The sequence below is a fragment of the Purpureocillium takamizusanense genome, chromosome 8 (assembly GCF_022605165.1).
Source record: "Purpureocillium takamizusanense chromosome 8, complete sequence".
Lineage (NCBI taxonomy): Eukaryota > Fungi > Ascomycota > Sordariomycetes > Hypocreales > Ophiocordycipitaceae > Purpureocillium > Purpureocillium takamizusanense.
The window spans coordinates 1,761,695-1,783,275 of record NC_063075.1 but is presented as its reverse complement, the minus strand read 5'-3'; the positions used below and the strand labels follow the sequence as shown (position 1 = coordinate 1,783,275).

General features: G+C 57.0%; 3 protein-coding genes across 3 annotated transcripts; 1 reads left to right on the top strand and 2 right to left on the bottom strand.

Moving 5' to 3' along the window:
• The first annotated feature begins 150 nt into the window (after positions 1-150).
• JDV02_008574 (uncharacterized protein) lies at positions 151-5,757 on the top strand. The gene has a single exon (XM_047990186.1). The coding sequence runs from the start codon at positions 524-526 to the stop codon at positions 5,516-5,518; it is 4,995 nt and encodes a 1,664-aa protein (XP_047846193.1). The 5' UTR covers positions 151-523; the 3' UTR covers positions 5,519-5,757.
• On the bottom strand, positions 5,666-12,221 carry JDV02_008573 (uncharacterized protein). Its single transcript, XM_047990185.1, has 4 exons — positions 12,020-12,221; positions 8,677-11,968; positions 7,041-8,620; positions 5,666-6,983 (listed from the first exon to the last, which is right to left on the bottom strand). The coding sequence occupies exons 2-4, from the start codon at positions 11,102-11,104 to the stop codon at positions 6,558-6,560; spliced, it is 4,434 nt and encodes a 1,477-aa protein (XP_047846192.1). The 5' UTR covers positions 11,105-11,968; positions 12,020-12,221; the 3' UTR covers positions 5,666-6,557.
• Positions 12,222-19,527: 7,306 nt separating this feature from the next.
• On the bottom strand, positions 19,528-20,246 carry JDV02_010876 (uncharacterized protein). The gene has a single exon (XM_047992618.1). The coding sequence runs from the start codon at positions 20,085-20,087 to the stop codon at positions 19,671-19,673; it is 417 nt and encodes a 138-aa protein (XP_047846191.1). The 5' UTR covers positions 20,088-20,246; the 3' UTR covers positions 19,528-19,670.
• Positions 20,247-21,581: the final 1,335 nt, after the last annotated feature.

The following is a 21,581-nucleotide window of genomic DNA, read 5'->3' as shown; positions in this document are numbered from 1 at the left end:
ATCAACCTATGCCTATCTGCCCGGGTCTGCGGTGAGACTGGAGCCCAAGCCCCCCCCGCCCATGACCGGCGACGTAGTTGGTTGCATGGCGAGCAGATTTATTAGGCTGTGGTGTGTGCGTGCGTGCATCTGCTTCGTCGCCCGTACCTACCGAGGCCGAGTTCGCGTGCGGAACGACACTTGGGCTCTATTCGCTCGCTCGCTCGCCCTCCAGCGGACCATAATAATCGCTGACGTTGACATCCTGCATCCTGACCTTTTTTTTCCCTCTCCCTCTCCCCCATTGGCGTTGCCCTGAACCATGTGTTCTCATCCCGCCGCGGGCGTCTCTCTTTGGGTTCATCCGCCGTCCTCTTTCGTTTTTTGCCGCACTCGCCCGTTTCTCTCCTTCTTCCCATAGCTGCAACCCTATGTACCTGGCATATCGCCCGTGCGCATGGCGATCTAAGTCGCCCCTGTGTCGCCTCAAGGTTGGGGAAGCGGCTGGCTTGGTTCAAGAACCCACCAGTTGAACATCGGCGCCATGGGGTCGCCAACATCGACCAAGGCGGAGATGGCGATATACGCCCGCCAGGTCGGGACGCTCATGGCCAAGAACTTCCGGACCTTGCTCCTCCGGCACCTGCTCCTCGTCATCTGCATGGCGTTCCTGCTGCCCATCCTGCTGGCCTCGTTCTTCAGCTTCGCCAAAAACTTGTTTGTCCCGCCGGCCAAGTTTGGCATTGGCACGGCGCACGACGTCCGCAGCCTCGCGGAAGCCTTCGACACGGCCAAGGGAAGCAGCAGGACCAAGGTCGTCTTGATCAGCAACGGCCATCAGGGCGGCTCCATCGAGACGGTCCTCGACTCGGTCGCACGAGAGACGACAGACTATGGCGCCCCCATGACGGTGGTCAGGCTGGCCGACGAGAGCTCGCTCTCCAACGAGTGCCGAAGCTCCCTGCGCGGCGTGACAAACTGCTATTGCGCGCTCGTCATGCGCTCGTCGCCAAACGAAGGAAGCGGCGGCATCTGGAACTATACCATCCGTACCGACGCCGCCATGTGGGAGAGCCCTGTCAAAATCAACGTGGACAGCACCACCAACATGGAAGAAATCTATCTGCTGCCCATGCAGCGGGCCGTCGACACCATCATCGCCCGCCTCAACGGTTCCAATACCAACAACGCCTTGGCCCGCACCCGCGAGCTCCCCTTCACCAGCCAGACGCAAGAGCAGCGGGACCGCAAAGTTCGCGAGATCTTTCACAACGCCATCGTCAACTTCATGGGCGTGTCCTTTATCTCTTCTGTCATCTGGATCACGTACCACGTCACAGGCTTGATTGCCACGGAGCGTGAGAGCGGCATGTCGCAACTCATCGACGCCATGATGCCCGTCACTCGCGCCTGGATGGCGCCGGTTGCTCGCATCATCTCACACCACCTGTCCTTCTCCGTGATCTACGCCCCGGCCTGGATCATCGGCTCCATCATCCTCCGAGTAGGCGTCTTTGTCAACACCAGCGTCGGCATTGTTCTCGTGTTTCACGTTCTGGCGGGCCTGGCCTTTGCCTCGTTTTCCATCTTCATCGCCACCTTCTTCCGCAAGGCACAGCTCAGCAGCATCACCGCCATTCTCACAACCCTCTTGCTGGGGATCCTGGCGCAGTCGCTCACCCAGCCCAAGACGGGTCCCGTTGCGGCCCTCTCCGTCCTGTTCCCGCCGTGCAACTATGTCTACTTTATCACGCTCATGGCCCGCTTTGAAAAGCAGAACCGGGCTGCGAGCCTACTCGAGCTGCCACCCCGCAGCCCGTGGTCGATTCCTGGTATCGTGTTCTGGGTGCTCATGGCCATGCAAATCGTCGTCTACCTTTTCCTGGCCATGTATAACGAAAAGCGCTTCTACGGCACATCTGTCAAAGGTCGACACGTCCACATGAGCCACGAAGAACCCGGCAGCCTAGGCGAGAATTCAGTCGAGTTGGACGGTTTGACAAAGGTGTACGAGCCCAGCGCCTTGTCCAAGCTGCGCTCCAAGTTCCGCAAGACTGGCGCCGAACCAGTCGTGGCGGTCAATGGGCTCAGCTTCAAAGTGGGCAGGGGCCAGATCGTCGCCCTTCTCGGCGCCAACGGGAGTGGTAAGAGTACCACACTCGATGCCATTGCCGGCCTGCATCGCCTGACGAGTGGCAGTATCAAGATAGACGGTACCGGTGGCTTGGGTATTGCTCCGCAGAAAAACGTACTATGGGATGAATTGAATGTGGAAGAACATCTGGTCATCTTTAACCGTCTCAAAGCTCCATCGAATCGGGCCTCCAAAGAGGAAATCACAGAACTGATCCGGGCGATCGACCTCTCACAGAAGCGACATTCTCTGGCAAAGACGCTATCTGGGGGCCAGAAGCGCAAGCTCCAGCTCGGCATGATGCTGACCGGAGGCAGTGCGGTGTGTTGTGTGGATGAAGTGAGCAGCGGCCTAGATCCGTTGTCCCGGCGAAAGATTTGGGACATTCTCTTGGCCGAGCGAGGCAAGAGAACCCTCATTCTAACCACGCACTTCTTGGACGAAGCCGACCTGTTGGCAGACCACATTGCCATCTTGTCCAAAGGCACGCTACGTGCCGAAGGCTCCTCCGTCGAGCTCAAGGACAGGCTCGGCGGCGGTTACCGGGTCCACGTCAACAAGAGCGCTGCCGGCAACGCGGCTCCCGACATTGACCAGGTCAAGAAGACAAGTGCCTTTGACCTCACGACGTATGTCGCGTCCAACTCGACCTTGGCCGCAGACGTCATCAGGAAGCTGGAGGCGGCAGGCATAAACGACTACCGTTTCTCGGGACCGACCATCGAAGACGTCTTCCTGCAACTGGCGGAAGAAATCAAGGACGTAAAGGCTTTCCAAGCCGTCGAAACCACCGCATCAAAGACGCAGGTCACCGAGAAGCTCCACGAGCATGAGACATCATCCCAGACGAGCGGCGACCGGGGCCTGAAGTTGGTCGACGGCAAGCGAGTGGGCTACGCGCGCCAGGTGGGCATCTTGTTCAGGAAGCGAATCACCGTCTTCAAGAAGAACTACATCCTCTACCTCATTGCCTTCCTGTTGCCCATCATCGCGGCCAGTCTCACCTCGCTCTATGTGCGCGGCAAGGAGCCGACGGGCTGTTCCGCGTCGGAGCAGTCCTCCTCCTGGGGTACCGAGGACGCCTTCAGCCAGATCAAGGACAACAGGAGTGTTGCCTTCCTTGCCGGTCCGCCGTCGAGGCTCAACCCGGCCACCGTGCGCAGCCTCTTCTCGCCCATCTTCGCCGGATCAGGGGGCGCGGCAAGCCGTGCCATTGGCGGCGCCGCGCTCAACAACCTCCATCTCGTCAATACGTATGACGAGTTCACGCAGTACATTGCGAGACACCGCGCCAACATCACCACGGGGCTGTGGCTGGGAGATGACGTCGAGCCGCCGACGGTTGGCTGGGTCGCGAACCTGTTTGTCACCAGCTCGTTGACTGCTCAGCAGTTCCTCGACATGCTCCTTGCCAACACCACGATCGCGACGACCTGGTCGCCCTTTGACATTCCCTTCAACCCGGGAATCGGCGACGCCCTGAACCTGGCCATCTACATGGGCATCGCTTTCGCCTGTTATCCCGCCTTCTTTGGTCTGTACCCCAGCACCGAGCGGAGGAGATTTGTCCGGGCGCTGCAGTACTCGAACGGCGTGCGTCCGTTCCCGCTATGGGCGGCGTACCTGATATTTGACTTTTCACTCGTCTTGGCTGCCTCTGCCATCGTGACCGGGCTCTGGTCTGGTCTTTCGGATATATGGTTTCATCTCGAGTACATTTTCATCGTTTTCTTCCTCTACGGGCTCGCCTCAACGTTGCTCGCTTACTTTGTCTCTTTATTTACGAAGACGCAACTCGCGACCTTTGCGTGGGCCGCCGCCTATCAAGTGGTCATCTTCCTCGCATACCTCATCTCATACATCTGCGTCATCACCTACGTCCCGGTCAACAAGATTGACACCTCGCTTCTCGTGTGCCACTTCGTCGTCTCCGCCTTTGCGCCCATTGGGTCTGCCATGAGAGCCCTCTTCATATCCACGAACCTCTTCGCCACGGCTTGCGACGGGCAGCAGCTCTCGCAGAAGCCTACGAGCTTCGTCATGTACGGCGGCCCAATCACCTACCTGGTCGTCCAATGCATAGTCCTGTTCGGCCTGGTTCTTTGGATAGATGGCGGGTCTGTCGGCTCGATGCTCCGCGGCGTGCTGGAACGCAGGGGACGACGACGTGCCGAGGCGGCGCGAGACGGCTGCGAGGACGAGATGGCAATTGAGTTGACCCGGGTCACCAGCGGCGGCGGCGGCAACCATGAAGACGGCCTCAGGGTGATGCATCTCACCAAGTCGTTCGGCAAGAATACCGCTGTCGACAACGTCACCTTTGGCGTCAAGCGCGGCGAGGTCTTTGCCTTGCTCGGTCCCAATGGCGCCGGCAAGTCCACGACCATTTCTCTCATCCGGGGAGACCTCAAGCCGAGCCACAACGGAGGCGACGTCTACGTGGAAGACCAGTCCGTGACGGAGAACCTCGCCGCCGCGAGGACTCATCTCGGCGTTTGTCCACAAATTGATGCTCTCGATCAGATGACCGTGCGGGAGCATTTAGAATTCTACGCTCGGGTTCGCGGCGTCGCAGACATCCAGCACAACGTATCCGCCGTTCTCCGCGCCGTTGGCCTCGAGGCGTTCGAGTCGCGGATGGGACATGCGCTCTCGGGCGGAAACAAGCGGAAGCTGAGTCTGGGCATCGCTCTGATGGGCAATCCCACCGTCGTTCTCCTCGACGAGCCATCTTCGGGACTCGACGCAGCGTCCAAGCGTATCATGTGGAGGACTCTCGCCGCCACGGTGCATGGCCGCTCGATCCTCCTGACGACTCACAGCATGGAGGAGGCGGATGCGTTGGCCGGCCGAGCGGGCATCCTAGCACGCCGGATGCTCGCCCTGGGCACCCCAGATGATCTCCGACACAGGTTCGGCGATGCGCTACATGTCCACCTCGTGTCCGCTTCCGCGCCGCGGACGTCCGACGCCGAAGTGAATCGCATCACCGCTTGGATAAAGCGCACGCTCCCCTCCGCCTCCCTCGACACAAAGACTTACCACGGACAGATGCGCTTCTCCGTGTCCGCCAAGGACGTCGCCGCCGCCTCCGCCGCCGCATCGCCTTGGCAACCGCGATCCTCGAGGGCAAACCCCAGCAGGCGCTACGGTACGATAGATCCCCTGAATAGCATCAAGGCCGGCCACAGCCAGCAGCAGGGCAGTGCCATTGGCCGGCTCGTTGTCCTTCTCGAAGAGCACAAGGCGCGCCTGGGCGTGCGGCACTACAGCGTGAGCTCGACCACGCTGGACCAGGTCTTCCTGACCATTGTGGGGAGACACAACGTCCGCGAAGAGAACTACGAGGAGAAGAAGAAGAAGAGGGGCGTGTGGTCCAGAGTCTGGAACTTTGGGAGGTCTTGAAGAGATGTGAGCGACGATCGATCCTGACGACGGGGACGCTGCCCACGATGCCATCAGGTGTCCCCGCCGTCTGGTGGTACCACCTAAATGCGTTCTGATATATACCCCCGTTTTGAGTGGTTCTTTGATATAGCGAGATACGTTTTGCCTTTCTGTCATGTACATACAATTACGCGCTGTATATAGTACGTTACCAACTATGTATCTTCATGCTGCTTCAGGGATGCTGCCTCCCCAATGCAACAGACATCCTGTGATGCCTTGACGATATCCTTCCCGTGCATAAAACATCCCTGCCTAACATAACTCACCCATGGGCGTCGCCATCGATGCTAGGCTGCGAAGCATCGTTCCGTTGGGCGTGAGGAGGGTCAGTCAGTCCAATTCACCCCCACCTCATGGGTGCAATCGCCTTCTGTTTGGGCGTCAAAGTCTTAACACAAGAATATCATAGACTTGCAAAGGCGAATGTAGCCTTTTTGGGGGGGGGGGCTCGTGAAGGCGGTCCTGTGACTTCACGCACGGATCCCGTCCCGGTGTGTGACCAGCTGTCTTCGGTGCAAAGGAGTCTAATCAATAGCCACAAAGTTGCACGGTAAATACCATGTCGATTTCCCATCACAAGGCCATAGAACGCCACGCGGTTATCCGTGTATCTACCGACGCCAGTCCATATTCACCATCATGCCCAACTCCGGACCCCTCGTTTCCGGAATGCCGTTCATCATACCGTACCGATGCAGTGGCAGGCCATGACCATCCGACGAGTCATCAACGTCTCAGCAATAATAAATTCTCTCCGATCGTGCTATATTCCCCATAGTCTCTTCATTCGAACAGGTATCATGCAAGAGATGAACGATGAAGCCTCGTTGCGTCACCAAAGCTCAGGGATTATGCTTCACCTGGCAAGCTGATGACAATTTCGGGGAACGGGACGTAAGCGAAGTCGCACAACTTTGACTTGCTTGCACCGTGATCGGAACAACCGCTGATGCGGATTTGTTTGACTTTCTTGTTTGGTGGCTCGTACTATACATCACCGTGTTGCCGTTGTGTTTTCGTCTGGTTTGTCACTGCTCGTGTCATGCAGCTCTTTATCTCTCGTTTCGTCTGCTCTCGGAGTGGTTTGCGAGTCTGAAGTTCCCTCTGAGACTTCGCGTGGACCAAACCAGCCACCTCTCTCCCAGTGTCCCGGGGCGTACAAACTAGAGTTGCGCGTCCGAGTGTCAAGTATGCCAGCCAGTAAAATGTTAAGTCGCTTGAAATCGATCGGCTTCAGTATCCACCCGTCGAATCCGGCATCGATGTAGGTCTGTTTCTGACTCTCTACAAGAGACGCTGACACGGCGAAGATGGGGATTCGTCCATTGATAGCCGCCAGGTGAGAGTGTTCTGTATGCTCGTCGGACTTTTCTACGTCACGAATTATTTTGGTGCTTGTCAGGCCATCGACGATTGGCATCTAGAAGGCTGTCAGCAGAGAGAGAGAGAAACACAAGGTAGCCCAAAGTCCACTAACCTGCATATCCATAAGAATAACATCAAAAGAACTGGGGCTATCTCTGTACACGGCGGCACAATCTTGACCATTGACGGCGTGCTGGACCTCATGGCCAGACTTCTCGAGTCTCTTCCGCAGCACCTTCATGTTGATGGGGTCGTCTTCCGCACACAAGGTGCGCAAAGAGGTGCCGTCAACGGAGCCTGATCGCGTCGTTCCTTTGCTCGGTACTGAAGTGTGGCCGCTGTCACTGGAGACCTCGAACAGTATTCGCGACTGTTCACCAACTTGTGGATGGGTCGGCAAGTCCCTGTATTCTTCGGGAACTTTCACAGCCCGGATCATGGTTTTTTCATCGCGAACCTCAGCGGTTCCGGCTTCGTCTCGTCTCGTTGTTGGTGACGAGATGGTGGCCCTTCGCGACTGCGGGCTTGCCGAGATGGCTGTGCCAATGCTTGCCTTAGACGGGGCATGGCCTGCGCTGCCTCGTGAGTCCGATCGGGCAGCAAAGTATCCGGACTGCTCATCGTTCAAGGACAAAGGTGTTTGTATGGCGTGTATGAGCCTATCGGCGTCGCTTTGGTGGCTGCCGTGGCTGCCGTAGCTTCCGACACTACGACGGCTTCGGGCGCTCCCCTCGTCGCCGCCTGTCTTCTCTCCCTCCATAACCGTAGCGGCGGCACTGCCGCGGTCGATGAGGGTAATCTCACCCGCGGGCGGAGCCTTCAATGAATCCGGGGCTGAGGCCACGGCATTGGAAATTTGGCTGGTTTGGGAAGCATCGTAGTTTGGGTCTCCGGAAGACGCGGGCGATTCGTCCGCTAATAAAAAGGGCAGCTGAACGACAAACCGCGAGCCCTGACCTTCTTCAGACTTCAATCGCAGCTGGCCATCCATGTTCCTCACAATACGAGCGACGATAGCAAGTCCGAGCCCGAGTGTTCGCGTATCGTGGGGTTTGTGTGTTTGGTCTCCCGTGTCTCCAGGCCCAATCTCTTCATAGCTGACCTGCTCTAGGTCACGGAACAGAGCATCGAGTTGTTGTGAGCTCATACCAGTTCCAGAGTCAGCTACTGCAATGTCGATGATAGCCTGTCCGTCTCTGACGTCGGAGACAAATAAGTCAACATGAACAGACCCGCTATCTGTGTGCGCTACCGCATTTGCGGTGATGTTGGAGATCACCTGACGAATACGTCGTCCGTCGCCGTAGACAAAACGCGGTAAGCCAGAATGAGAGGTCACTCTGTATTCAATGCCTTTTCGCTTCGCGTCGATGTGGAAGGGGTCAGTAGCCTCCTGAATGCACGCTGTCAGATCGAATATCTCGTCCTTGACCAAGTTTTGACCCTCTTCGGTCTTCGTCAAGTCGAGCAGGTCATTGATAACATATATCAAAGATTTCGACGCGGAATGAGACCGGGCAAGGTTTTCCCTAGTCTCCTTGTCGAGAGAACCCTCAAGGGCAATCTCCAAGTAGTTGATGATTGCGTTGAGTGGCGTTCGAACCTCGTGGGCAGAGTTTGCCAGAAGCAACCGAGTGAGCTTGCTGCTTTGCATCGCTGCCTCCTTCTGGCGCCACACCTCGATGAATTTACCTGAAAGCATATTAGTCGAGGAAATTGTCGGTCACGGCCACAAAAGATGATCTTACCGTAGACAAGGCAAAGAACGGCAGCAGTCTCTACCTGTTCCTCGTTCCAATCTCGGCATTTGCCGATGACAGTCTCGTGCCATGTCTTGAAGCTCGTTCTCGGTTCTAGGTAGCCAGAGGTCCCTTGTCGCACGGTCTTTTCGTAAGGATTACCGGCCCACTTCACTTCTTTGACCTGGCCTTTGCGAAAGAAGACGATGAAATCTACACCGCCAACACTCAGAGGGACGTAAAGCAAACCTGCAATGACTTGGAACCCTGGTGGATACCGCAGGTCGGGAAAATCCTCTCGAATATCCTGAGACGTGAGAACCGAGGTCAGTTTGCGCATTCGCAAATACTCGAGCATGGCGAGAGCCTCCTGGCTATGCTCAATCGCGCCCATGATCTTGGTTTCACCCTTGATCGACAGCAGACCGAAGTCGGCATCGAACAATTTCAGGAGATCGTCGGATGAGGCAATGATATAACCAGAGGGGTTCTTATCCGTCGGCGCAGTGTTGATTAGCTTGCGCGCCTGTAACCTCGAGGCGTATGAGAGTCGTTCTATATTGCGAGAGGCAGTGTCGCCCACCAATCGACACATCTTTCTGATGGGGAAGGAAACGCGCATCCCATGCGGGCCGTATGAATGGCAAGCAATCAACCCCCAAAGCTCGTTGAAGGCGTTGACAGAAATTGACATGGACGACCGCACGGCCATATTCGCCAGGTATTTGATGTGGATTGGCGACATCGCCCTGAGATATGCATGGGTCATGTCTAAGGGAGTCTCCAAGTCCTCTTGTGTGCGGCACACGATCCTTGCGGTCTCAAGGTCTCGGTCGTAAAGCAGGCGCACCTTGTTGATCTTGTAGAGCTCTCGAGCTTGGCGCGGGATATCGGATGCGGGAAAATGAAGCCCCTTGTAAAGATCTATGGTTTGCGAGGTGTCGACGAGTTCGGTGACAACCTTGCCGTTGAAGGACGCATCAAACTGGTAGATCATGACGCGATGGAAGCCTGTTAGCTCCTTGACAATCCCCACCAAGACTTTGAGGAAGGCATCCAGGTTCGGCGCTGATGCAAGTTGCTCCTGCACCTGAGACATGATGTCGAACACTTGCATCGCGCCTTGTTCGCCTCTTCTTTTCCGAGCGCTGCGGAGGATGCGAAGTGGTTTACTCAAGATCTCGGTGCTCTCTTCGATTTCCTCCAAGGTTGGGTTCGAATGCAGCGTGTCGTGTGGCGCGTCGGGGGCCAGCTCGTCAACGGGTCGTAGCGGGTACATGTGATCGTCGTCGAGTTCGAATTCGCAAATGATGAGTTCGGGGTGGGCGGGATTGATGTGGATAGCACACCAGAGCTTGACGCTTTTCCTGCTCTTGGGCGGCCGAATGGAGAGGCTCAACACCTCGGGTCCGTTGACGGCCGGGTCAGCGTCCTCGTCGCGGATGAAGTCGATGTGGTCAAGGAGATTATCTTGCTGCTCTTCTGTGAGGATGTCCATGAAGCTCTTCAGCCTAAACAGCTGCTTTGGGCTGTACCCAAGCATCTTCTCCGAGTTCTCGCTGACATATCGTACGGAGAAATTCCCATCTTGCTCCTCACGGAAGGCTAATAGAACGCCAAAGCCTTGCACAGCACCCGGCGTATGGATGGGCTCGTCCTCGCACTGCTGCAACACGCCGTCACGGCCTGTAATAACGGCATGGCCGTCCTCCGTCTCGATGTGTGTAAAGCGCGAGGTGACATGTGCCAGTTCCGATAATGACTGATGGCCTGAAACGAAGGATGCACTGCTTTGTCGTGGGCCGCCCGCCGAGGCCCCGGGCCCCATGGGCACGGAATCCTCCGACTCCTTGTCGGAGCCCGAGACGTCCAGGTTCAACGGCGCAATTGTGCCCTGCCGTGCAGCATCTGCCTGTATGCTCGAGAACGGGCCACTCGTGGCTCTCTTCCTCCGCAGTTGCGCGGCTCGGTCGAAGGGCGACGTTGTCGATGGCAGAGTCCCTGACCTCCTAAGCTCGGCATTTGGGCCTGGACGGGGCCCGCTCATACGGTGCGAAGCCATTCCTCGACTGTCCGTATCGGAAAGGGCTGGAAAATAGTCGTCGCCAGATGCTGAACCCCTCCTTTGGGCCGGACCAACGCTGACCACAGAACGAATGGGAAAGACGCGGTCAGACATGTCGGACGGCGCGGACTGATGTCCCAGTTGAAACTCTGACCCAGTGCTCCAGGACGAGTAGGGTCCAGGGCTCATCATGTTTTGGGACTGCGTGTCCGTAGGCGTGGAGGAGATTCCTGCGTGGCCGCTTTGGTGGTGAGACGGTGGTTCCGTTGCGAGCGGCGTCGGCCGGTCCTGAGTGTCGCTCAACCTGCTCCCCGTATCTGAGGCCACTGCCGGCCGTGGCGACGTGTTGCCCTGCGACCCGTCATTGTCCATGGCGCGTCCGCTGGCGACCTAGAAGTCGCGACGGGGGAAGGGAGGGGTGCTCTTTGGGTTGTGCGCGGCAAATCCCCCAAGGCGGACTGATTTGGAGGGGGTGGGGGGGCACGCGCGAGGGTGGCGAGATCGCTCTACGTAAGGTGTATCAACACATGCCGCGTAGTGTGCTTCTGTCGATCTTTGGCGAGAGAGCTTCCCGCCTCAGAGGAAGCGAGGCTTTGTGACAGGAGGGGATGGCACGCAGGAAGCAAAACGACTGAAATGAGGGACTGGTGCCAGCTGTCCGTCCTCCCTTGGGGAGAACAGGGTGCTGCGGCCGAGAAAGTCGATCCCGTCTGCAAATCCGATGGTGGTGGGCAGTAGCGGGATGGATGATGCTTGGGCGGAGTGTGAAGATGAAACGGCGCACAGTGTCCGCCACGACTGGTTGACGTGATGAGCGACCACCACCATGCCAGGGTCGCCGCTCACTGTACTTTGTAAATGTATGATTATTAACAAAAAGGCTTCCGCCCTCAGTCTAATTGACCATGTCAAAGAGAACCCTGCCTGCTTTTATCAACTACCCGACCTCGACCTGTTCTTCATGCACTTGAGAATCGGGACGACTATAGCAGTGACGGCGTGCTACCAACCTCGCTGAAAACGACCAGCGCATATTGTGCGTCTTCATCTCCTCGACGCGGCCTTGCATCGTTGTTCCTTCAGGCGACTCGCGAAATAACGACCTCACACATGGACGTTGGGTGCCACACGACGATGATTCCCATGTCATTCGAATTATAGCCGCCGTTGAAGTTGCAAAACGGCGCCATTCGACAGCGGGAAACCGCCCGTAGCGGGCCCTGAAAGCTCGCAATCCTTGTGGCCGGTCGGTTCGAGACTGCGCGGACGGTGGGGGCTTGTACGTACCGCAAGACAAGCAACGGTGACATGCCCGAACGGGGCCCGTCTCAATTTACCCTCGCGAGAGTGGCCAGGCCGGACATAGGGCTAACGCAAACCAGCCTCGATGGTCTGGCCGTGGATACTAATCACGGAACTATAAGGTGATGCCCTCGTTCCGAACGTGTTTTGCGCAGCAAGCGTGGCGAGCACCATACGTCCGTGCCGGTCCGGGATTGCAGCAACGCTCCTCCGAGTCACACAGGCGAGACCAGTGGTTAGCTCTCGCAATATATATTTCACTTTCAAAAGCCTTACAAGTTCACCTTGCTTCCGGGACGATACCCCAGGAAAGTAAAACGAGGAGTGCGGTAGGGTGCTGCAGTGGCAGGGAAAGAAGCCGAGGGGCAAGGAACAAACATGGGGGGTTCCATGACACCACGATCGCACTGTGAGGAATTGAACCAGCCCAGGTCAGGCAAGGCTCTCCTGTGGCCCCTCCCGCCACCACCGCCCAGGTTCTTTCCAGATCTGGCAAAAGCCTGCGCCAGAGATCTGAAGAGTACATATTTTCCGGGGCGACTATTGTTACGCAGTGCCATCCAGGGCTCGCTCCTGGTCTCCAAAACCACATAGAGCGATCCTGTAAAAATGTCCGCATCTCCCGTCAATACAGCCATATCTCCAGGCGCCGCTGGCCGCTCCGTGACATCCCCGGACAATGTCTCAGCCCAGGTCACTCCGCCCGGTGCATCTGCTCCGGAAGTGGGTACTAGGCCCGGCCCAATCACCGTGGATTCCAGCGCTGCCAGCTTCCTCGGTTCTCTTACACCGCGCCTTGTGCCCTGTTCTCGCGCCTCGAAAACCGGATGGCAAAGGCTCCGAACCCCACCAAAGATCCAGGGTCTTGGGGGGGCAAAAGGCTTCCTAGGTTCTCACTTGACTGCTAATGGTCCCCGTCCCAGCTTGCCCTGGAATCCCCGCTGTGTATCAGTGACCAATACGACTTGCATTGTTGACACTGTCCATCCAATGCAACAGCCACCCCATGCGCCGCCTCCACCCTTGTCCCCCCCTCGCATGGCAAAGTTATGTCGCAACAGCTCTGATGTCGATTTTGTGCTTATGGCATTTTGTCAGTTTTCGATGCATCCATGCCATCCCCAAAATCCCCATAAGCGGAATCACCCCCATGAACCTTGGACATTGTTTTCTCCAGACAACCGGTAGGGAGGCTGCAGTAGCTCCTGCTAACAATCTCTTAGACGCATTAACAATGTCCCCGAAATGTGGTGCTTCAAGCTTGGCTTTTTGTTCTCCCATCTCATCAGCGCGCGTTTGGTCATGAAATCTAACTCAATAGCCGGTCACAGAGTCACGCCTCAAACGAATTCATCCATCAATACTCTCGGTATGCCGATGACTCACGCGAGGCTCGCTCCCAAACTTGTGAAAGGGGCGGGTGCCGCAGAGAGCGGACATGCAGCTGAAGCCAGCAGGACGAACTCATAGCGTCTTCAACAAAAGTGTCACCGCGCGATTGCTTGGCAACAGTAACACAGCCTTTTCGAATACCGTCCTGCCATGACATGGTCGCGGATAGTCCATATGGATAGTGGACACGTCAGGCGCCTTCAGGTTGAGCTTGGTCGACGTGTAAAGCTGTGCCAAGAGGCGGACGCGTTTATCGAGTGCTTGATCAGATACCCTCAAGCGTCACTTGTATCATGACACACGGGCCAAACAAGGTTGTAGAATGGCTTGCCGTCTTCGCGCTCCACGGCCGCTCCTGAACAGCAGTCTTCGGCGGGCGAGGAGTCAAAGTCGCATTCGTTACTTCCCCCATTTCGTCGTCCATTCTCGTTTCAATCCGTTGCAACATGACACATCTAGCAACGACATTGCCGCATCAATTTGCCTTATCAGAGTTGGGCACGATGAGGCGGTGTGAAGAAGGAAGGAGTGAGGGGGCACGGCTCCTTTGTACGGCCCTCGTCGGCTGACAGCCTTTCCTATATTCACGCTCACCTCACTTGAGTGGACTATCCTTTCCTTACTCTCACAGTGTTAATCTGGTCACATTCATTGAGTCCCTTGAAGCTTGAGGAGGAATGTCAGCCAACAGCCGTCGGCGGTCCTCATCAGTCCTGGCCGCATACGTATTGTCACGACTCGTCAGAGTGACAGTCTCACCATATAGATCTCTCTCATTTGGTGACCAAGCAGCCGCGATTCGCATATCGCAAGCATAGCAATACATCTGGTACAAAAATGCACTCTTGGGCTCGACGAAGTATGTAGCCAGGAGACTTGGCGAAACGCACCCATACTTGGGAACGCACACATGGTTCTACGGGAGAGTACAAGACAAGCCGTTCATTGTCGCGGCTTGTCCACACTCTTACTGCATGTGTCATTCGTCTGGAACACTTGTGTCAGTCCAATGTACGTCGGGGACCGTGAGAAGCCTCCCCATGCAGTATCTCGGCATGCCCCGCGAATGTAACGAATGACCTCGACACGTCGCAACAACAGGCATGAACGCTTATCCCAAGTATATACATTCGTCATAGCACCGTTGAAAGAGTATATTCGGTCTGAACGGTGCCCAAACGAGAAGCTTCGCAGCTTGGGCTCTCGCTGCGACCTATCTCAGGTGTTCTGACAACAGGTAGGACTAGTTTTAGTCTATCCGTCTACCAACAGTCCATACGCAGTGATACCAGTCAGTCATTCCAATTGATACCAGGTATCTGAGATTCGTCGACGGACGTGTCCAGAACTAATGACCAACAGCCTCCGAACAGGTCGGAGACGTCCGTCGCCCCCTGTTGCAGTAGTAATATAAGGAGTACGGTAAGTACTACAACACATCTAACACATCAAGGCTGAGGGCTCAGACTATTAGCTATCATGGTCGGCGACTGCCGCGTAATACATGGCTCGGGTCTGCGCCCGCTTTTCGCGCCGCGTCCATATAGGGGTGACAACTGTCATGCGAAATACCACCCGGGCACGGCGCGGTCAGCATAATGATCCAAGTTGCGGCCCATGACCACTGTCGAGTGCGCGATAGACATGACCCTGTTCATACGCAGGCTCGTGCGTTCGTTGTCGACCTACACAGCGCGTCTGTGTGAAGTTTCTGTTGATGGCTACGATCAACTGCTGGCCCGCCATGAGCCAGCTGTCCAGGAGATCATGTTCCTCCGTGTACGAATGTCCTGCTGATCATTGGCGTCGGCGTCATGGCGGAGGGGCTCTCTCTCCGAGCAAAGTCAAGTGCTCCGTTGAAGTGAGACAGCCGAGTCACAGGCAGTGGCACCGAACATGGCAGTAATCAAGTTGGCCGTACAGTTTCTAATCACACCGGAAACCCGGTCCAGGAATGGTTGAAGTTTTGTCACTACAGCTGATTCCCGGCTTGTCCAAGACGATCAAGACGACGTCTCCAAGCCGGGTGCCCAGCAACGAGTGGTACTTTACTCTATGCCAGTGCGAAAACATCCAGGCCAATGGGAAGATGACGTAGAATGTCGATACACGTTGTGTAAAACAACGTGATATCTGGCAACACAAGTCTATCGAAAGCATCGATAGTGAGGACCATACTCCTTGACAAAGTCACATCAGGGGCTCTATGAGCGGGCGTGGCGCTCCCGAGGCTAGCTCCCGTCGCCTGTCATTGTTCTCTGACGTGTAGCCACACGATCTCTCCACCCTTAGATCTGACCACTCGGTGAGAATCTCGCAGGCATGAAGAATCGATCTAATTGTAGCCCACGGTTGAGGAGGCGTCGATGACAACAAGAGACAGGCGTTGACCGCTGGAGCAGTTTGACCCAGCGACATGCGACCGCCACATCAGCCGCGTGCAGCCACAGTTGGGTTGTAGTGCAGTGGAGATCCATCCAAGCCCTAGCGCGTTCTGTCCAGGAACATCAAAATCTGGACCGCGATGGGTGCCAGAAAAAAATTTTGGACTTTGTGCACAGCGCTTGCCCAAGCCTCCAACAAACAGGCGCAGGCCCGTTTTCCGGAGGCTGGTCGAGCAGGCAACAATGCGCACGGCGTTGGGGCGGACGGAGCGCCGGCGGTCGGAAAGGGCAAGGAGGCGGGAGCCCCAAGGACGGACGTAGTGCCAAAGAAATGGTGGTGGGAAGGAAGGGAAAGGAATGATTTGAGAGATGGGGCAGATGCGAGTTTTGGTTGTGAATTGCAGTCTGTCACAGAGTGGGGCCCATGGCCTCAGGCACGACAGCAATAGGTCCAGGCCCTCTAAGAGGGGCCTAATTTCAGAGGTCGATTTTTTATTTTTATTTTGGACGCCGACTTGCCGCCAATCACTGACTGAGGGCCTATCATTTCGTGCAGTTGATGTTGAATTTCCTCGAAGAATCCGTACGAAGATCCATCCCCGAATGCTCCAATCGGAGTGTCTCACTACCTATTCAGGGACTTTAGCGGAGACTGGCTTCAACGAAGCACATTTGTCCTTTCCGGGCCGGCTGAGCTACCGGTTGCTCCATTGTTTGTGGTGAAAGCACCCCGTCTTGTTTTGCAGTCAGCAGCGACATGTACATGCAAATCAAGGCGCACAACAAAGACGCTTAGAATATTGAAGCTACACTACCACTAGTACAGACTATATGCAAGTGCTATGTGACAACTCCACGACAATGGCATCGCGGTAAGCGGCCATCGTCACGCGCGTCGGCAGCTCCCACCCCCACTCCCGGACTGCCTCATGTGGATGTCCAGCCACCATGCAGAACCATGATGCGCATACGGCGGCAGCGGTGATATCGCCGCAACAGGCGGCCAGCCAGGCCCTGGCTAGCATATCCAGACCAGGGTCATCAACAGCACTGACGGAAATAACGTAGTGGTACTGTACCTACCAGCTAGGTTAGTATGCTGCACGTGTACTTCGTACTGTACTTTGTTCTCCGCCTGGGAAGAATGACGACACACGCTGGGGGGGAACCAACGTGTCCACCAACGCCCAAACATGCATGGGGCACACGGGCTTCACTCGGCGTCTTCATCTTCTGGTCATGAACCCGTTGCGACTTCCGTACCGTTGGCGAGATGGCCCCGACGGACAGCCGCGTCAAGTTCTCAATGCGGCCTGAGCCTAAGTAGCCACCACGCGGACGACGCGGCAGAGCAAGCTCGGAGCCAAAGCCGGTTTATCCATTGCCCAGTCAATGCAGAATCGCCGTTGCCGCGCATGCTGAGCTGTTCCACGGGCCGTTTCGTGCCCACGCTCGCTCGAGAGCGTGTGTCGTCCGTGACGGGGTCAGTGGAAGCCTGGACACAGGGTTGCGGCCGAAACACCCTCCTCTGGTTGCAGGCTTCTAGAAGGTGTCTTTTGGACCCTGCCAGCCAGAATAAGACATGCCAAAGACCCTTCGTATTTGAATCGCTCAAAGTTGAAACAAACAAGTCGCCAATTTCCTATTCTTTTGCCTTCCAAGCCGACGATACATACAGTACGGCTCAGTCGTGGCCCGCCGCGACATTCGTGACGAGGCCGCCATGGTTCAAACGCTGTTGCCCAGCTTCATGAAAGCCGTCGGGTGTGCTGTTGGAGGGGGCGGCCCTCTGTTCATGCGCCAGCCATCCACACCCCCCAGAACACGACAATTCTTGCGGTGAGGCGGTGTCGCCCGGCTTGTCAGTCGGCGTGTGCACCCCGTGAGACAGCGCGGGGTCCCACCCGACTCCCTGCTCTGGGGATGTTTGGCCCCGCACCAGCCAAAGCTGGTTGACATTTCTACCCTTCGATTGTGGGACTGTAGATGTACAAAGTATGATGGAAGTGGGATGCGTGACCTAAGTATAGAGCACATTGTGGTCGAGCGGTTCCAGGCGCGCCTCCAGCAGACGGGCTCAGGCTCTGCCGGAAATTGAGAAGGCCTCCTTCGGCGGCTCCTGCAGATGGGCAGCGGAGACGCATTTCCTCGTGCGCAAGACTACGTGCCCTTTTGGCTGCTCAAGGTCCGGATGACCCAAGTTGGCGACCACAGCCGAGGAATGGAAGCACCCACACTGATGAGGTCATCGCCCCTCACGTTGCCCGTACACGGCCTGGTTCGTGCATGCGCCCTTGGTGCTAGCCCTAGTCTGGCGCCTTGGTAAAATTGGAGGTAAGCATCGCATCTTCAGAGAGGGGAAACACGGGATAGTCGACGTAGGCCGAGCCTGTTGGGATCTCCCTGTGCCGTGCTCCTGTAGTGTCGTCGCGCTGGCCACGCTGCTACTACCTTGGTCTTAGTAGTCGTAGCAACCTCCCTCATCCAATCTTGGGGCGCTCCAGCTGGGTCAGGCTAACATCGGCTGCCTCCTCTGCACTGTTGGCGCCGCCGCCGAGGTCCCTGGGGCGGTTGATCTTTTTATATCCGGTCATTTTGTCTTGAGCGATTCCACTTGCAGCAGCCCGAGGCCGATATTTGCGCCTTATTTTGTCCAGAGACACCGGTCATATCATCCATTTCCTCGGTCCTCATTCGCCTTTCACACGCAATAGAGGGCGGGATCATACACCGGACTGCGTCTGGCGCCGGCCACCACTCGGCTCAGGATGTATGTCTCTGTCGTGGAACTCTGGGGGGGGCAAGGCAGGTAGCTTCAGATATATGAAGGACTTGCTACGCACGCGACAGCAGCTTCCCCAGCCGGCAACGTTTCTTTCTCTAGCAAGGTCCCTGTCTAGCGCTGCCCGACCACTGCTGCGGTGTAATTGACTTGTAGCTCGATGAGGGCCGTCATGGGCGTTGCTGGTTATGTCCAATTACTGGCTCTACCTTAGTGAGCGGCAACTTGCAACAGGCTGGTACGCGCTCTTGGCGGGCACCCCGTTGGATGCCGGAGACCATCTGCGTGGTCATGGGCGGCTACAAGACGCGGGGCCGGCTCGTACTCCTCGGCTGCCCGAGTCAATGGCACATGGCACAAGATTCTGAGGATCATAAGAACCCAGGCTGTGTTACAGAAGTGTCCAGACGCCGTGCGCGTGAAAGACCTTGTCGTTTGATCAAGAAAGTCGATTCACTTACCAGGGCGATTTGCAGCTTTGGGTCTGTATACAGGTACCACGGTCCTGGACGCCACAGCACAGAAGGTTAGTACAAGTACCTCCTACAACCCACCTGACGGCACTGCCTGGGGCAGTCAAGGCCGGCGTCATGTCCGTCCGATTCAGAGCTGCGGTTGACCCTCCGAAATCCACTTTTCCTGCACCCGTCTCTGGATGTTGAGCATGGACCTGAACGACTCAAGTCTTAGCGAGGTACTAGCACCAAACAATGACGCCGCCAAATGTCCGGTCAGCGGGCAGATGCTAGTTGGCCATGCGGCGGCGAACATCGGCGAGCAGCCAAGGCTCGTGGATCCAAAGTCCTGCCTGGCCCAGCTAACGCTAGTGGGCGTTGTGGCCCTTACCCGCCGTTCCCGCCTCTTAGGTATTGTCCCCCCCCCCCCCCCGGTGGTCGCCAGTCGTTTCGGCTGGCCAGCCGCCTTCAAGCAATCTCGCCGCCCCGTTCACTGCCGAACTGTCCTCGAGACCACAGACCGACAGGCCGACCGTCGCCGGTGTCCCATGCTGTTAGTAGCTGCGAAATACCAATGAGGCGCTGGATGTCTCCAACAAACAGCCAGGCTTACCGGAACCCCATCAAAAAGGTACAGTACCTTGGTGACGGTTCATCTGATTTTCGGATATATAACAGGGCAAACGAACCGCTCTGTCCGAGTCGGCTCCCCGAGACGCCGCCAAAACATCTGAAACACCCCGTGTCACTCTTCCGCTAGTAATGCCAAAGCCGGCCGTTACAAGTGCGGAGGAACCCCAGCCAGACAGCCTCTCTACGATGGAAGAAAGTCCCAGGCTGGGATTGTCGGCTTCTGGCCCAACGAGCAGGCTGGATTCTTGATCGATTGTGGTGGATTGCAGTCCTTGCAAGCAAGCAAGGCAAGGAGCCATCCATCCCTTTCGTCCGCGACCTGCATTTGCATTTGCGCCTGCATCTGCATCTGCATTTGACCTGACGGCAGAGCTCCACGCGGACCACTGCGGGCCGGTGCCGTCCATAATATCGTCTGGCTCCCTCTCTCTTGTCTTCACCGTCACGCGCGACGAGGACGGATAGCCATGATTTGGGAGCAAAAAAAGTTGCAGCTCGACGCAGCTACATTCTCAAGTTGTCGGGATCGCTCCTACTTTCGCCGCCGCTGCTGCCTCCACCGCCGCTTGAATTGCGACTTGCGTGCGGTTTTGCCAACGGACGGCCGGCCCCAAGCCACAACAGGCTTGCACTAAAGTACCCTTACTGAAGGGGTGTGTGTCCGCTCAACCTGGCTGGATTGAACTGCTGCATCCCACCATGACCTGCTGCTGCGGCTGGGATGCTGGGGCCAAGCACACTCTGCCAAGATGCCATGCCTGGAGGATGGCGTGCGAGGCAGCCAGGGGTTCACTGAACCCCCCCTGGCTTGGCGCGAAAGGGCCTGTGACCCCCCCGTAGGTGGCCCCGATCACCCCACCATCATCGTCACCTGCAACCCTGAAGGTGCCCTGTGGACGGCGATGCCCCGGCAGCAGTGAGCGGCGTGCCAATGGCAGGTAGCTCCGTGGGCATACCTCGTCATGTTTCCCACCCCGCGAAGCTTCTCGCTCTGCCACCTTGACGACCGAGGTGGTGTGCAGACAGACAGACGTGTTGGCACCGAGAGCGGCAAAGGACCCGTTCTTCTCCGTACACAATTCGGATGGGAGGAGGGGGAAAAGATGGGCGACCAAAGGCTCTCTGGTGGTGGCCATGCTGCTACTGCGCCTGCGCCTCTCCCCTACCTAGGTTCCCCATCCCCTCTCTTCCAGTGACACGCTGCCAAACACCACCACCGCCAACCTTGGATTCCATGGGCTACGGACCCATCACCCATTCGTGAACGACCTTTGCAGCCTGCAGAAAGACAAGACAAGAGGCAGGGCATCCTCCAAGCCTCTGTGGGTCGCCCCAGAATAGCTGAACTCTTGAACACGTACTACAACGTAGCCGACGTGCGAAGGTACATATGTATGTACTTCGTACTTCGCACGCACGGGCAACGGGCGACGACCCTCCCCATCCTCTCTGCTGCTGCGGCCGCCGCCAGGACGGCGATCCGTCACGCAGCAGGTAAAGACTGGGACTGGGCCGTCGTTCATCATTCGCGGCACGGACGCCTGGCCAGGTCCCACCCGCCCCTCTCTCTCTCTGGCTGTCATGGATACTAGTACCAGTTGTTCGAGCCTGGCCTGGTGGTGGCCCACCTCCATCGCACCGACCAGCCAGTCCCAACATGCAGCAAAAGCGCCCGTCCGTTCTGGCCCTCCCTCCTTGGAACAGCGCGGTCGCATCTGCATCAAGACCAGCAGCTCCCAACACCCGGAACTCGTATGGCGCAGTGCGGTGCTTCGTAGCCCCGTGGTAGCTGGGCAACTGCCCCGGCGCGTGCCTCGACTTGCTGGTACAGTACCGCTCGAAGGCCCAGAAAACCATCGGAGGAGCATGGCTGTGCTCGCTCCTCCCACTTCACCGTCACG